Source organism: Colletotrichum graminicola (assembly GCF_000149035.1).
Source record: "Colletotrichum graminicola M1.001 genomic scaffold supercont1.47, whole genome shotgun sequence".
NCBI lineage: Eukaryota > Fungi > Ascomycota > Sordariomycetes > Glomerellales > Glomerellaceae > Colletotrichum > Colletotrichum graminicola.
This window is the reverse complement of record NW_007361051.1, coordinates 210,404-225,676: the sequence shown is the minus strand read 5'-3', so window position 1 is coordinate 225,676 and position 15,273 is coordinate 210,404. Positions and strand designations below refer to the sequence as shown.

At 52.7% G+C, this 15,273-nt stretch overlaps 3 protein-coding genes across 3 annotated transcripts; 1 reads left to right on the top strand and 2 right to left on the bottom strand.

Annotated features, from left to right (window-relative positions):
* Positions 1 to 4,068: 4,068 nt before the first annotated feature.
* On the bottom strand, positions 4,069 to 5,813 carry GLRG_09314 (major facilitator superfamily transporter; the record flags this gene model as incomplete). The annotated part of the gene is made up of 5 exons (XM_008099999.1): positions 4,069 to 4,285; positions 4,350 to 4,447; positions 4,526 to 4,815; positions 4,875 to 5,566; positions 5,623 to 5,813. The coding sequence occupies 5 exons, from the start codon at positions 5,811 to 5,813 to the stop codon at positions 4,069 to 4,071; spliced, it is 1,488 nt and encodes a 495-aa protein (XP_008098190.1).
* A 2,134-nt stretch (positions 5,814 to 7,947) lies between these two features.
* On the bottom strand, positions 7,948 to 9,309 carry GLRG_09313 (uncharacterized protein; the record flags this gene model as incomplete). The annotated part of the gene is made up of 1 exon (XM_008099998.1): positions 7,948 to 9,309. One exon carries the CDS (start codon positions 9,307 to 9,309, stop codon positions 7,948 to 7,950), a length of 1,362 nt encoding a protein of 453 aa, XP_008098189.1.
* Positions 9,310 to 14,708: 5,399 nt separating this feature from the next.
* Positions 14,709 to 14,894, top strand: GLRG_09312 (uncharacterized protein; the record flags this gene model as incomplete). The annotated part of the gene is made up of 1 exon (XM_008099997.1): positions 14,709 to 14,894. The coding sequence occupies one exon, from the start codon at positions 14,709 to 14,711 to the stop codon at positions 14,892 to 14,894; it is 186 nt and encodes a 61-aa protein (XP_008098188.1).
* Between the last annotated feature and the right edge of the window lie 379 nt (positions 14,895 to 15,273).

Below are 15,273 nucleotides of genomic sequence, written 5' to 3'. Positions count from 1 at the left end.
GCTGCTTATAGAGTCTAAGACTAGGTCTAGGCTGCTAAGTTACTCCCAGGACACAATTCTGAACGCTATAGAGGCGAGGGAGTAATATTGGCGGGCACCTCTTTCCCCTTTAGTAGGCCCTTGCGAGGCTCTGAGACACCTCCCACTGGAACAGTGTCAACCTTCGTTGCACGCTGGGACTAGTTCCGTCGAGGTTATGGAGTGTGAGCATACCTATAGGCAGTGCGGACAATAGTGGCTTATACGAAGGGTGAGCGCTGGATCACAGACGTCCTTATTGCGGTGAAACATTAGCATCGTTAGAGCTGATACCGCTTCAATTATTAAAGCGCGTAATTAGTAGTAATACCCTGTATTAATTAATTACTTTATTATATATATATCTACTACTATATTATATAGCTATTACTAATTAGCCCTTTAGTAAGAGGTAAATACCTAGATTATTATTTTCCCTTAATTTAAGTAAAGAAATCTATCTAGGAAATAACTAGTGTATTTACAGCCAATTGCCCCACAAGCGACCGTGCATTTCTAGCTAATTAGCCCACTTTAACAGTTAAATCTAACTAACGTAAGAATACGCCTCTAACAGCTGTAGCTAAGGAGAAACGCCCCTAAATAAGTTAGTATAAGCCTGCGCTGTCCGTAAGGAAAAATAGAGGATATAGGAATACATAGCACATAACTACAAGAAGTGTAATACTTTTAGAGTTTTAATTTTTTATTACGTTTTTAGGGCTTTTAAGGTAATCTAGATAGCTAGGGCACTAGTAACTTCTACTATAAAAGAAAAGTTACTAGTGTTAGTATATAGTAGGTATACTTTAGGGGAGGTAGTTACATAATATTTATGTAATATACTACCTCCCTTAGTAGTATCTACCTTACTACTAGTATACTACCTAAAAGTCTAGATTTATATTATAACTAACTAATACAATAAGTAACTACTATATTCTATATTATAATTTATTACATAATCTATAGGATATCCCTCTTATATAATTTAACTAACACCTATTAAATACGAGGGGATGGTAATGAAAACAAGCATCGTAGTCTTTATCTTAGTCTGCCTGCTCTTGCTTTGACACAACCTCCGTCCAGGCTGACAGTGTTTCTCTCACTATTAATACGAAGGCGTTTTCCATGCCCTAAAAAGATGGTCAGTGTGTAATTTCTGACTAGATATTTTACAAATACCGGCCTCTCTGGCCACTCCCCTGCCCCAGGCGATAGGAGACGGTCTCTATTGCGACCATTGTTGGTGTCTTTAACCTTACTGCCACCCTATCTTCCCCCGTCCACCTTATATTCGTGCGCGACAATATTCAGGGGTGGATCTACCGTGATAACAGAGGTGATGATTAGCATGGTGATATTGTATCCGTTGTAGAGGCGAACAGCCAGCAGTTCACTAGGGCTCGGTGCAATGGATGGTCAGGGCATAGACCGGGGTCAAGGTGAACAGATACTTTGGATCTGTATTGTAAGATAGGACGGATATATCCACTAGTATTATACACCGAAGGCAATTCGGACTTGTTGGCCAACGAGACACCGCTTCTGGTTATCTTGACGGTACCGAACGACGGGGTCTTCAGCTGCCGGCAGTGCAAGCAATTATCGGCCCGAAGCCGCGGATTTTCCGCATGAGAAGCCGTCGGTGCTTCTACTCGGGAAGAAGCATCAGCCTTCATGCTCGATAGAGCCTTCACTATGGAGGCGGCCTGTCGCAGCTAGAAATCGGTGCTCGAACTGTCCACCTCCATCACGAGGTCGATGGCTCCAACGACCAACGCTCATTACATAATCATTGATGGACGAGGCAGTCTGCGATGTCTGCGCTACGGTTCCACCTCTCGACGTGGGTCATGAGTAATCCCAATGATGCTGTGAAAGGTTGAGAAGCTAACACTTCAGCAGTAGAACGTTGCTTTGTTGATACACATATATCTGGTGTAGCGACTCAACGGTTTGCGACCCGAGTTCACGCAGGCAGCCTTGCTTGCAATCCAGATGCATCGCGCCGATTGAGCGTAGAATATACGGCATACGGAGACAGATCAGGAGATTGTAATGGTTGATTTGTAGGCGGATCTGCAAGACGGACGGACGTCCTCAGACTTCGCGTCATTCTTGGATGCTGTGGTTTGGGTTCACATTCTCATGGACGCTTGCGGCGCCTTTTGTGGCATCTGTTCGATACTATTCGTAAGCTTATAGTGACGAGACTTGAGAGCGTTATTGTTTTGAGCTGCGATACTTCCCATTACTTGGCCGCCGTAAATGTGTTGAAGACGTTCACAAGGACATTCCCTAGGAAGAAGGTCGACCATCGCTGTAATCAAGCTTTAGCTAGTCATGGCAGTCGAGCATGAGCGCCAGATATCTACCGTGACACACCAGGCTGTCACATGACTGACTGGGTCGCTTTGTGTTGGGAGTCGACGATGACAAGGTTTACCGCATGGCCACGATGCAGCCCCAACTGCTGTGCGAGATCTATGGCCCGCCTAACCACAAGCCAGGTGCTGCTCAGCTTGCAGGCGTTGTATAGTAGGCGTTCCTTATGATCGGGAACTCGAGGCCTTCCTGTGAGCCAGCGAGCTGCTCATTATCCGTCACTTGTACTGCACCACCGAGATATGTCTTTTGGACTGCTGATGTGGACTGAACGAGACTTGAATTGTGTGTGTCGAAAGTGAAAGAAGTCTCTACAAGCCGTTTGCGAAATATCAAAATGTTCTGACCAGGGGTACCGGACGGATTGTTGGACTGGGCAAGACAGATGTATATGATGGTGGCTGCATGTTGTCTTGGAAGAGATCTTGCCAGAACAGGGTGGAGAACTGCAAGAAAGAGACTGTATGACCAGCGGATACAATTGTGACAGCATCTCAATGATATTAAAGAGAACCGTGGAACTTCTTCTAATGCTTCTGATTATCATTGTCTGCATGTCCACTGGCAGTTTGCGGAGCATCTCCTGGATAGACTTGGTCTGCCATACTTCGGGCTCAGCTAGCTACCGTAGTTCTCGTCTCCTCTATCAGATACTCGGCCCTCGGAGTCGAGCCAAAAGCAACGCTCGCCATCTTTTCCAATGAAGTCTTAGGCCTGCGTAGTCTTTCCTTCGTCTCTTGCTGTTTCCTCATGGCGCTATCTTCTTCTGCGTCATCATACTCATAGGTTCTGCACGAGCCACGGCGTAGGTAACCAATGCAGACATGATTTGACTTGTGTGAGGGCTGGCACTGGACCTTCCGCTTCCTGAATAATTACCGGCTATTCATGAGTATCGTCCCTGACTCTGAACTTGTGTGACGGTGCCGTACATCCCCACCAGCTGGTCTTTCCTTTCCCAATCCTTCTCTGTTTCGGCGCAGGCTCACTGGGTGAGATTGGGGCTGCTTTGGTTGGTTATTGACCTGGATTGACTATGCACTCAACGGGGAATAACTGAGGAACTGCGAAAGGGAGACACCCACCCTTTGCGCGAGCCGTTGCGACTCAAATGCTGGCATACTCGTATCGAAGAGAAGGCGAGTGAAGGCAACCTAGCGGTCGCGAAGTGGGACAAAGACATACACGGAATCACGTTTCTCTTGGTCGTGTATCGTATCGATAGGTAAGTATGATTCGAATCCCTCCAGGTCGACTTAGCTCTCCTCACGCCAGTAATAGTGCAGGAGTAAGCAGAGTAGTACCTCTAGTGACGATCCAGCATGTTGGTCTTACCGATATATGTCTAATAAAATGTTGTGGCCTTCCAGTCTTGGTCACTTCAAATCTGTCTGAGCTGCAACATGCTGTGCGAGATGCCTGGTATCGAGTTCCCTGGTCGCTTGGCTCAAGCAGCATGCAATCCCAGGCTGTCTTGAACAACTTGCATTGTAACGTTCACCGTCCGAAGGTGAGATGCGTTCTCTGACGGGGTATCTCGCTAGTGGGTTGCTTATTCGTTCCGTATTTTATTTCTATAGTCCACCGTGCACTTGTTTCTGCCCTGAACCATTAATCTCCCTTTGCACCATCTTTCCCCTCACCGTAGTACACTCATACTCAGATGGTGTACCGATAACGCGGGCTATCATCACCCAGCTCGGCCATTTCGTCATCCGAAAGGTCGGCATGCTTGCTCTGGATGTGACCGGCCTCGCGCTGCTTGTTCTCCCGCCAGTACCAAAACCACATAAAGCCATAAATACATGTGGCCATGCCGACCATACTCAGCGTCACCGCGTGACCGCGGATGTACCTGGGCTTGTCGATCGCTTGGCTGTGCCCTGCGGTTAGCTATACGTGTCCGAGACGAGCCGCGGGGGTAAAGAGGTAAAACTTACTAGATGAAGGATGACATGACACCAGAGCAGTTGCCGATTGTCAGCTGCATACCGCTAGCGGTCGTCCGCTTGCCGTATCGCGGGGAATTGTTTGGCAACTGAATCAAAAGCGTTGTTAGGACATCCTCAACACCTTGAGAGCCAAAAAAAAAAAAAAAAAAAGACATCAAACTCACCCAAGCCAACGGCAACCCGACAACGACGTACAGCCCTGCCGCCACAAGGAAACAGCCAAAGTAGTGCACCCCGTTCGACGCCGGAGAGATGAGAACACCGTAGCCGATGACGCTGATGCTCCCGAAAATCACGCAGAACAGGCCACGCTTCTGCATGCGGTCCGAGAGGAAGGCCATGCTCATGTAGACCACGGCACCGAGGAAGTAGCATGGCACGGTCAGCAGCTGGACCTGTTCCGGCCTCCATTTCCCGAGGCTATTGATGATGGTCGGGAGGAACGTCGAGAAGCCTGGTCGTGGTCAGCAAACAACCGTCTCGTCCACGGTCTCTTCGCCCGCAAAGACTCACCGTAAAGCATTGTGTCGGCGCCAAACTGCGCCACGCTAAAGACCCAGACCTTCCAGTCCTTGAACGCCTTGAACATGTCCTCCCTGCTGAACTCTTGCGCGCTGCTCGTGTTGCCGTACTCCCGTCCCCTCCGCCTCGCCATGATGGCCTTTTCCTCGTCCGTCAAAAAGTACGCGCTCCCTGCGTCGTTGGGCAGCGCGAAATACGTCACCACCCCGATGATGACCGTCGGGAGGCCTTCGATGATCATGATCCAGCGCCATCCGCTCATCCCGGCCACACCCTCCATGTGGCCGATGCCATAGGCCAGCAGGCCACCCAGCCCGCCGGCGATGGCGGCGCTGACAAAGAGGTAGCCCACGCGCAGAGCGAGCTCGTGCTTGCTGTAGAAAAAGGTGAGGTAGACGTTGAGACCGGGAAAGAGGCCGGCCTCGACGGCGCCGAGGAGTAGGCGACAAGCGATGAGGGCACCGTAAGAGTTGACGAGGCCGGTGAGGGTGGCGATGATTCCCCAAGAGATGGTGATGAAGGCGATCCAGCGGCACGGGGTAAAGAGCTTAAGGACGAGGTTGGAGGGGACCTCGAAGACGATGTAGGTGACGAACAGGATTGAGACCGCGACCTGGAACTGGTTGCCCTGCAAGTTGAGGTCTCGTTCGAGGTTGTAAAGGCGGGCGTTGCCAATGTTGACGCTGAGTGTGTTAGTATGGAACAACAGATTCTTGGAAGTGGAGGAGGATAGGCTCACCGGTCGAGGAAACTGAAGAGGTAGAGGAGCATCACGAGCGGGATGATGTGCATGTCTAGTTTCCGGACGATCTTCTTCTCGGCGGCGGCGTCGACGGGGTCGGGGTCACGGGCCGCCATGTCTGGGGAGCTTGCGCCGGGACTGAGGCCGGCGCCGGCTTCGTCGAGCATTTCCTTCTTAGAGGCGTCCATGATGTTGGCGGTGCCGCTGACACGGCGGGATGTCGGAGTTGTGAGGTCTACAATATCCTTGAAATGAACCCCGAGTTGATTGAGATGGGCCGAATTATGATTGTTGTGCCTGAGAGAGAAGGGCAAGTGAGCACCGACGAGGCAATGTCGGCCAGCTTCAATCGAAGGCTACCGCAACTTAAAGATTTGCCAACTAAACACAACTTCCCTGAGACCCCTTTTCGCGATCTTAGACGATCGTGAAGACGATGAGGCAGGGTAATGCAAGTTGTTGGTGAGATTGCGGGTGCAGCGTTTCGCAGGCGGGACGCACGACGCTAAGAGTTTTCTCTCTCTCTCTCTCTCTCGCTCTCTGGTTCCGGGTACTCTCGCCACTCGAATTCCTGCGTCTGCGGGGCCGGGAAACGACAATGGCACGATGCTAGACAAGTAGTGGTTATGGGGTTGGCCTAAAAAGCTTGCGGCTGGAGCCCCAAAAAACAAGACAGATTAAAACAGATGACGCTTGTGTGAGTCAAGGAGAAGCTAAACGAGCAGTCTAGGTGAAAGATCGAGGGTTGAGGCTGCAAGGAGTTGATGCGACAAAGAGACAGGAAAAAAAGGTCTTACTTCGGTAACGACATGTGGGAGACTCGCAGGGAACGGGAACACAACGGCCCTTCTTCCCCACGGCGGCGGGACCTTTTCTCTAGAAAGAATACAGAATATGCAGATAAGAACCCCCCTCCAGAGTCTGGAAAGATTCTGGGATGCTAAGACTCAGACTGCAGGGTGGTTGGACTTTGCACACTCGTTAACGTGCGGCCATTGCATCCAATTCGCTCGCGTCGTAGGAGATACCCGACTTAGTACCACCGCCCGGCTTGGGTGTCCGCAAGCTGTCCACCCTCCGCAGGTTCCAGAGACGGCACTTATCTTTGTTTCTCAGAACCATGGAGCGGCCATGTTGCAGTTGTAGTCTTGGCTGACATAGGGACGAATCTCGGACAGTGTTATCGTCAGGGGTGGTACCCCGCGAGCTGCGGCTGACAGACACAAGGTGCTGGGCGCTTCTGAAGCGTCTCGCTTGCTGATAAGAGTTGAGTTTCTAATCATCGAGGGCCCTATTCAGTCATAGATCAATCATCGGGAGCTGCGAAGCGCTGAGGACGACATTCAACGCTTGTCGGCCTCGGTCCGGTGACGCCAATGAGTTCGGGCAACGGGTCAGTACCAGTACACCAGAAGCTCGGAACCGCGCCTGCGTCCCGCAGTTTCCAGGGTAGAGGCGGTACGGTAACATCGCTAGCGATCCGTACCTCGGAGGGTTAATGACGGCGTCGATGATCCTCGAAGGGTTGCAATGAAATCGGAGGTTTTAGACTGCCAACCCGATAAGCCTTCCAAATGAAAAGGCTATTTAACAACAGTCGGGATGAACAAATGGTCCCTGCCGTTGCCCGAGCTCCATCGTCGAAGCTGGAACATAACTGTGCTCGGTAATGCCTCATCTTACACACCCATACATACATAAATTGCAACTTAACATTTCCTTCTCCAACACTGCCATTGTCCATCTCTCTCTTCCATTTTGCCTTCCACTCAACCAACAGAGCAGTGCCGATACACAATGCATTATGAGACATGACAATCTTGCACAACGTGCGCCTTGTCACCAACTGCATGCAGCCCCAGCAAACACCAAATCTTTCGTCGAGGTATGTCTGGCAACGGGGGAGGTCAGAAATGCGCAACAGCTTTTCATTCATGGCGTCTCGGGGCACCTTTTTGACGCCTATGCGGCCCCCCGGAACTTCTGACATGGCATGTAACCTGACGACTTGATCTGATTTTCTCCGATTCGCCACACAACATCGCATGGTTGACTGACTTTGTTGATTTCATTTCGTACACATTACGAATATTATCTGCCGGAAGGACTATCTCACCCAGGCAGTTGGGTTTTCTACTTCTTCTTACCGGCTATATGATGCCGGCCTGACCGCTCATCCACGGGACCTGAGCTCCGTGTAACGCTTTCTAGAAATATCGAGGTAAATGATTCCCCCTTACTCCTTACCTATGATCCTATACGCAGTTTTCCACATCTTCTCTCCTTCCACATCACACGCATGAGACAAAAGAAACAATGGCGTTACCGATACCTCTCAGTGGGCATCTCATACATGTCTGGGACCGGGCCCGAGTTATATGGCCGCCCCGCCGCCGGCGTATGTTGCAACGGCTGCTGCGCCCTCGGCTCCGAGTCGCCTATCTCTACGACCTCGTCGCCGCCCATCTCGGCAGGCATGACCCTCGTTCCGCCAAACTCCTGCGCGCCGCCCGTCGGGGGCCTGCTGTACCCCGCGCCGGCGGGCGACACCGTCTGGTTCGAGAGCGGGCTGACGCTCTGCGATGGCGGCGAAAGTTGGTGCTTCGGCACCGGCTGCCGTCTCATGGCGCCCGCTCCGGCGCCGCGGAATCCGGCGCCCGCCTCAGACATGCCCGTCGGCTCGTGCAGAGGCGAGGGCCCGTTGGGGTCGTAGGCGCGCATGTCGTCGAGGTCGGAACGGCTGGGGCGGTTCGCCTTGTGGCGCTTGTAGGCCCACCAGCCGATGGCGAGGAGGGCAGCGAGGCCAACGATGCCGACGGCCACACCGATACCTGCCTGTGCGCCGGTGGACAGGCCGCCGGAATCATCGGAACCGCTCGTGCTCTGCGCGCCGCTGGACTCCGTGGGCGTGCTAATGATGCCGGTAGTGGGACCGGTGTCGACGGTGGTGGGCGCGGCGGTGTCGATGGAGGTGGAGGTGACCGTCAGGGTAGACTCGACGGTGATGGTCGTCTGGGCGTTGTTGAATTGGGTCGAGGTGAGGACGGAGGTAAAGACGGTGTTGGAGGTGGTGGTGAAGACGACGGTGCTGGTGCGGGTGTTGAGGACGGTAGAGACTCCCGCGGCCGGGCCGGTGACGGTGACGACGACGGTAACAAGGGCACGCTTCTCGACGAAGGCGCGCCTGCGGTAGTCATCGGCGGCTGGCGTGATCTGGGCCGGCGGGACGGGGGCGTCAAGGGGGAGGACCTCGAGGCTTCGCTTGGCAAGGACGGTCGAGGTGACGTAGTTGGTGACCGTGGCGGTCGCGACGTCGCTGCTGGTCACGGTGGTGGTCTGGAAGCTTGTCGACGTGACGAGGATGGTGGTGGTGATGGTGCGGAGGACGACGGTGGTCGCGGTCGTCGTGCGGTCCCCGCCCCCACCGCCAACAGTCGTGGTTATCGTGATGGTGGTGGTGGCCTCCTCCTCGGATGCCGTGGTCGCTGTCGTCGGCGTCGTCGAGTCTCCTGTCGGGGTCGGGGTTGGGGTCGGGGTCGGGGTTGGTGTGACGCCGGTGCCCCCCTGCCGCGGACGGAGGACGGGCATGGGCCTGCTATCATTGTTGGCGATGGGGTTGGCTGTTGTGAGGGTAGCGATGGCGCTCCAGAGCAGGGCCGTGAGGCCGGCCGATCCGAGGCGCATTGTTGGCGATGAGGTCGCACCCTACAAGCTACGAGATGTTGGAGACCAGAACGGCGGCGGTATTGGATGTGCCCACGATGATGATAATGGTGAGGCGAGGCTGCAGGTGTACGGGGAGAAGGGGGCTTTAGTGTAAACCTTCTGGTCTGGTGGGAGGTGGGAAGAGACCGGGGGATTGAGGGAGGAGGTTGAAGGATGCGGCCCGAGTGTTATGACCTGAGGACTGAGAATGTACGAGTGATTTGTGTATTGTGCCACCGCGGCGAAACACAACGGAACGGATTGGGAGCTCACACAGTCGCGAAATTGGGCAACGGTACGAGCAGAGACGTTGATGACTGGGACAAGAGAAAAGGCTGAGGGAGAAAGGAGGGAGAGGAAGACAAAAAGGATAACGGTAGGTAAGAAGGAGGAGGAGGAGGCTGGCAAGGTTAATTACGAGAAACGAGGAAAAGAGGGCTAGCTGGACTTGGAGGTGGATGGAGAGGGTGCAGGAAGATGGGCATCAGACTGGATCGATGTATACGGATCGGATTGGATTGGGATTGCAGATCCGTTGATGTTACGGCTACCGGGTGCTTGTCTGCCTGTCTATCCTGTCTCCCTCTCGAATCCATGACCAACGACTGCACGGCACGGCCATGACCATGCAAAGATTGCAAGGTGTAGATGCACTAATCTGCATACAACAAGACACCATGCAGAATCGGTCGAGTCTAGCGTCCCAGCCGACGGGTGCTAGAGGAAAGCCACTCGTAATAGCATACAAGTGGCGCGGAACTGCTTGTGTGTGTGTGTGTGTGTGTGTGGTTTTTTTCCCCTTTCCCTCACTATCTTTTCCTTTTCTGTAATGGGCCCTCGCTCACATGGCATGGATGGGTATTCCCCCTCCTCTCGGCTCGACCGATGAACTCCAGCTCCATGTCTAGGGAGCCTTTGGCTCCAGTTCTTTTCTCTTGGTGCCTATTCATACAGGGTATGCCCATAGACGAAAACTGGGGGGGGGGGGGGGATGATACCGACAGGTACTAGCATAGATAAGGAATACTTCGAGGAATACGGAGTAATCGACTAGTGTGGTGTACTCCGTAATGTTTACCAAAAGAGTGGACGGGAGGGGGCGTCGAGCAAGTAGTGTAAACGCCCTTGTCAAGAGGCAGACGTCCGAGCCTAACCTACCCTGGGAACAGACGGGCGGAACCAACGAGGGGGCAGAAGAAAGACGAAAAAAGAGAGGGAGAATCCAATGCTTAATCGAGACTTGGGAAACACACATTGGAATAATTGCAGGGGCAGAATCACCAAAAGGGGACTGAGATGGATGGCACATGGTGGTAGAGCGTTAACAGGGAGACCCGGCTGTCCGATGCAAATCCATTCATTCCATGGCAACCAGCGATAACTCTCTGTGAACATTGACAGGGGCTCCTCCACGCCATCCGAACGTTGCCCTGCTTTAGTGGCATGATGTGCGCCGCGTCCTGGGTCTCGTGCCGATGATTTGCTTTGCTGGCGGCGCCGTGGAAACAGCTGGCAACCCCCTCAGCACCAATTGACAGTTGACAACGGCAAATGACGCCAGGCAGGCGGTGGCTGGTTTCTCGCATCATGGTACGGAGTATGGTTCGTCTGCCTATGAATTTCGGGTGGCTTTTCTTCTAGGTATGCCCTTGGACCCTTGAGCCTGGGGACGAAAGAAAGCATGGATCGGAGACGCGGTGTGTGGAACCCCTCTTGAGCAAAAAGTTCGGGTCAAGACTGGAAGGGTAGCAAGCCGGCACGCTGGAAACAACTGCCCAATGAGGCCGATGAGTGCGGAATTCCATCAGGCACGCGGGATGACGGTGTATCAGGAGGCAAACACGAGGAGAAACGGACGGCCCGTCCACCCCGGGGGGGGGGAGGGGGGGAGAAAGGGTCTTGTGACCGGACTGGCTGACGAATTTCCCTCCCCAGTAAACTCCTATCGCCTGGGTCCCCCGCCTCTTTTCTTTCCCGTCGCGTGAGTGAGATGTGCCATGGCCGCCTCCGGAGAAGCAAGTGTCGTCTAGCTGCGGTGGAAGGGAGGCCTCGTCGGTTATGTATAAGTCGGTACGATTCGAGGCCATTGTCGCGAACGAGGAACTTTTCGAGGATAAGACGTAGTAGCCTACAGAGTCCTCAATTGACATTTCGGTCTGGGCTGAGGCAAGACAAGTGATCCTTGCTTTCGAATTTGCGTGTCCAGTCAGGCTTGCCCCGAACACTTTGCCATCCACGCTCCATCCACCATCAAGCACCCCGTATAACGTCTGCCCCATCGAGTAAATCCGTAGGACGCCTCGAAATCGTAAGCCTACCTGTAACGCCTAAGCTTCGTCACGCCTTCCGTTGTGCGAGGCCTTCCCCAGCCCCTCTCCCCCCCTCTAGTCTCCATGGTGGACAGATAGCACTGGAAACGTGCGCGTTTGGGCTGCCGCCGTCCCGCGCCAGATTGACACGCACCGCACGGTTCCGAGGGGCGGCGCCAGAGAAAAAATAGAAACAAACATGGTGTGCGAGAGAAGGGTGGCCGTGCTTTACGCCCCCATTCTCGGGTTGTTCGATGGACGCCGCCGTCATGCGATCGGCGGGTGGGCATGACTGATAGCAGTTTTCGTGCAATCACACACACACCTGCAAGAGGAAGCAAAGCGATGGGGAATACGAGCTGCACGTCTGCAGAGCCCGTTGATTAAGGAGGCCTGGGCAGTTATGCTTGATGCACAAACAGCCCAGAGGGCTCGATGGGATGGGTAGATGGCTCTTTCGACGGCGTCGTGTCCCGGCAGGTCGGTAAACTTCTGCGATAATCAGAAGACGGGAAACTGGGGAGCAAGGTGCCCTACTTTCTCATCCTCTTTCGGCCGGAACCTGATGAGCAATCTGCTCGCCACTCAATATTATACATGCCTTTCTTTCTTTCTGGGAACCCCAGGCGCATTCAGCCGCGCCGCACGTGAAAATTACAAAAAGCTCGCCGGGGGGCCCTCGGACGCCTTGCCCATAATGCCCGGAAATTGCCCAGAGACACAGCGTTCGCCTGTCGGTGTGATGGGTGTGAGTACCGGTAATCGAGTTGAGCCACACCACAGGGACGACGCCGCCGCCCTCGCCGGGAGCTCGCCGCCTCTCAGCGTCTGTGCTCCAGTGGCTATGAACCCACCAAAAAGATGCGGCTGCTTCCTCCGTTTCTCTCGTTAATTTCGACGTAGCCTGAGTCCGAGATACGTCTTTGGAGTTGGATAGGACGCGGGTAATATCGTCTTTGATACCGCGCTTCATCGAAACAGGGGAAGATTCTCATTCACATATGCTCACCTGGGCTTTCACTCGGTCAGCCAGAAGCTTTTCCGATCCGAGTGCATAACAATGTGCATCACGAGCCATGTGCTCACTTGTCTTGAAATCAACAAGCGAGCATCGCATCATGTCCAAGGCACGTCGTTCATGGAGGAACACTGATTAAAGTGTTGTTCCATTTCCAGATATTGAAGCTTTCGACTGTAATCGAGGCCGAGAACCAGTGAGGAACGCCATCAGGTATGCTTGCAGTGAACGCCCCTCTTGGTGCGGGTTACTCTATTATGGTATGTAAATCTCCTTACACTGCCATGGTGTTATATTTATATGGTCAAGGAGTATTGGCCTTACAGCATTTTAGCGGCCTATTGAAACAAACACCGGAACTGAACCACCTGGCCGGAAGGGCAACAGGCGTTGACCTGGACGAGAACCCCAGAGCCGCGGCTCCCAGAATCAAGGCATAGATGACACAATATAGAGACTCTGTGTTTTGTAGCATGGCCATTATGTATAATCGCTAGTTACCGATGAATTCTCGACCATGAAAGTCATCAGTTAGCAATGGGCATCAGGCGCAGAAGCAATAAGCGTAACACGACCACAGAGGGCTATGTGAGAGAAACCGCTGTTGAACGTTTGTCTGCGAAATAGCACAGACATGAATGCTGCAAAATACAACTCCCCAAGGCGTGTATTGATCGAGTCACTGTCGATATCGTTAATGAAACCGAATTTCAGCTGTTATAAAACTCCCAATAGCTTCACATCGACGGATGTTGCTTCAGGTTCGTCCAAGAGCGACGTCCATTAGGATCCATCCCTATTTTATAACAGCTTCTGCATAGAGCCGATTTGTTCCAAAGATCTATATGCGACTGATTTTGCTACAATCGCTTCGATGCTATATAGAGCACTTATGTACCCAAGCCGGAAGGCCGGCTCCCAGAATATCGCAGTTGGCTCCTCGGAGATAACGTCGCGCTGGAAAGGGGTCTAGGAAATGAAAACCTTGATAGCCCGGAGAATTCTTGAGACCTTTAATGCTCTGAGAACATTTGTGTTCGGAGGCTCTGGGGTTGTCTTGTTACAAATATGTAATAGTAGCCTCACGCATCTGTGTTTAATCTCCAAAAAGGGCTTCAACTTCATCCACCCTTGATTAGACCTCAAGCGCAAGCTCATGTCGTCAATGCAGGCAGCATAATGGACTTTTAACCGGTTCGCTTGGCTACAGAAGCAATAAAACCAAGTTAAAGGCTGTAACGGGAGGGTTTAAAGCACGTAACAAGCCGCGCCTACTTCTGTTGGCAACAGGCAGATTGCACGAAACTCCGCCCCCGTAACATATAGTCCAAAACGGGATCTGTAATGGACAGTTGCTAAAGGTGATTGCTTGATCCACGAAATCGATTTCTCTTCTGCTGGACATCATTTTGAATTCAATTTTCTTGCCTGTTGTGCCTCTCGGAGTCGTAGTACGATTAGCAGTGCGTGTGAGTGATCTGGTTTCGACTGAGCCCAGAGGGATTGGTCGACATGGCTGCCGTCTTAACCTGTAAGAAAGCGAGAACTGTACCTTTTTATTTTGAACATCGTTGACATCGCCAACACTCAGCGGCCCATAATCTAAGACGTCGGGTTAACAGCATCCCAAGTAATTGATGTAGAACCCTGAATTTCCAGCCTGTATGTCTAAGAGCGCAGCCTCGGCAGGGAGAGTGCCGATGGAAAAGAACGTACCGAGACTTGTTTTCTCACCCAGGTTTGTCCATCGTGCCGGTATGACAGGCCTCACCGGTGGGTGCTACGGCGAGCCCGGTCTCAACATAGACCTTGTCCCTTGGATCCGCTTTCTACTAGAGGGATGTCGAGGGCCTGGTTTCTGCGGCGATATCGAGGAGTAATGTTAGGAAGCCGAGATAGTGGATGATTCATACAGACGTGAACAGCGAGTCGCAAACTCCAAGAAGCCAACTAGCGGTTCCCCACTGGTTGTCCAGTTACGTTCTTTCCGTGCTTCCCTGACCCCCAAGGATTATCATCGGCTGCGCCGTACAACTCCAGTCAGCTACACCATGGCCGCCAACCAGTCTTCAGGCATTGGCGATATATCGGCCAGGGTCATGGGAAGAGAGACCAACTTGATCAGCCATGCTGACATGGCGAACTATGACTCGGAATTTCAGACGATCCGGAGACGGACAAGGTTAACGAAATCGGAGTACACGTCAACACCGACCCAGATGAAACTGCACTTGTGAAGAATTCCGACGCTTATATTGTTGGGAGTGACCGGTGGGCTAGAAGAAACCAACCAGGTGCTAACAGAAACCAGCCCATTCTATGACCAATATAAACTGTCCAACGTTTTGGACCAAAAAGCCATCACCAAAACCGGACTATATGTGCAGACCGCTCGCACCAAGAAGCTCCTGGTCGAGTATCTAGGGGGGCCTTCCTTGAACTGGGCCGCGTCGTCTTGGTTGTTGTTGGGCCCGTGGTAATAGACAACCCTAGGTGCGATCAGAGTTGCCTTTTGGAAACCAAGTGGTTCCTCGCTATTATCGCTAGCGACAAGACTGATTCTCTGCATAAGAGGCACTACCGATATCATAACCCTGGCAGTTCTCGTTAGTGGTT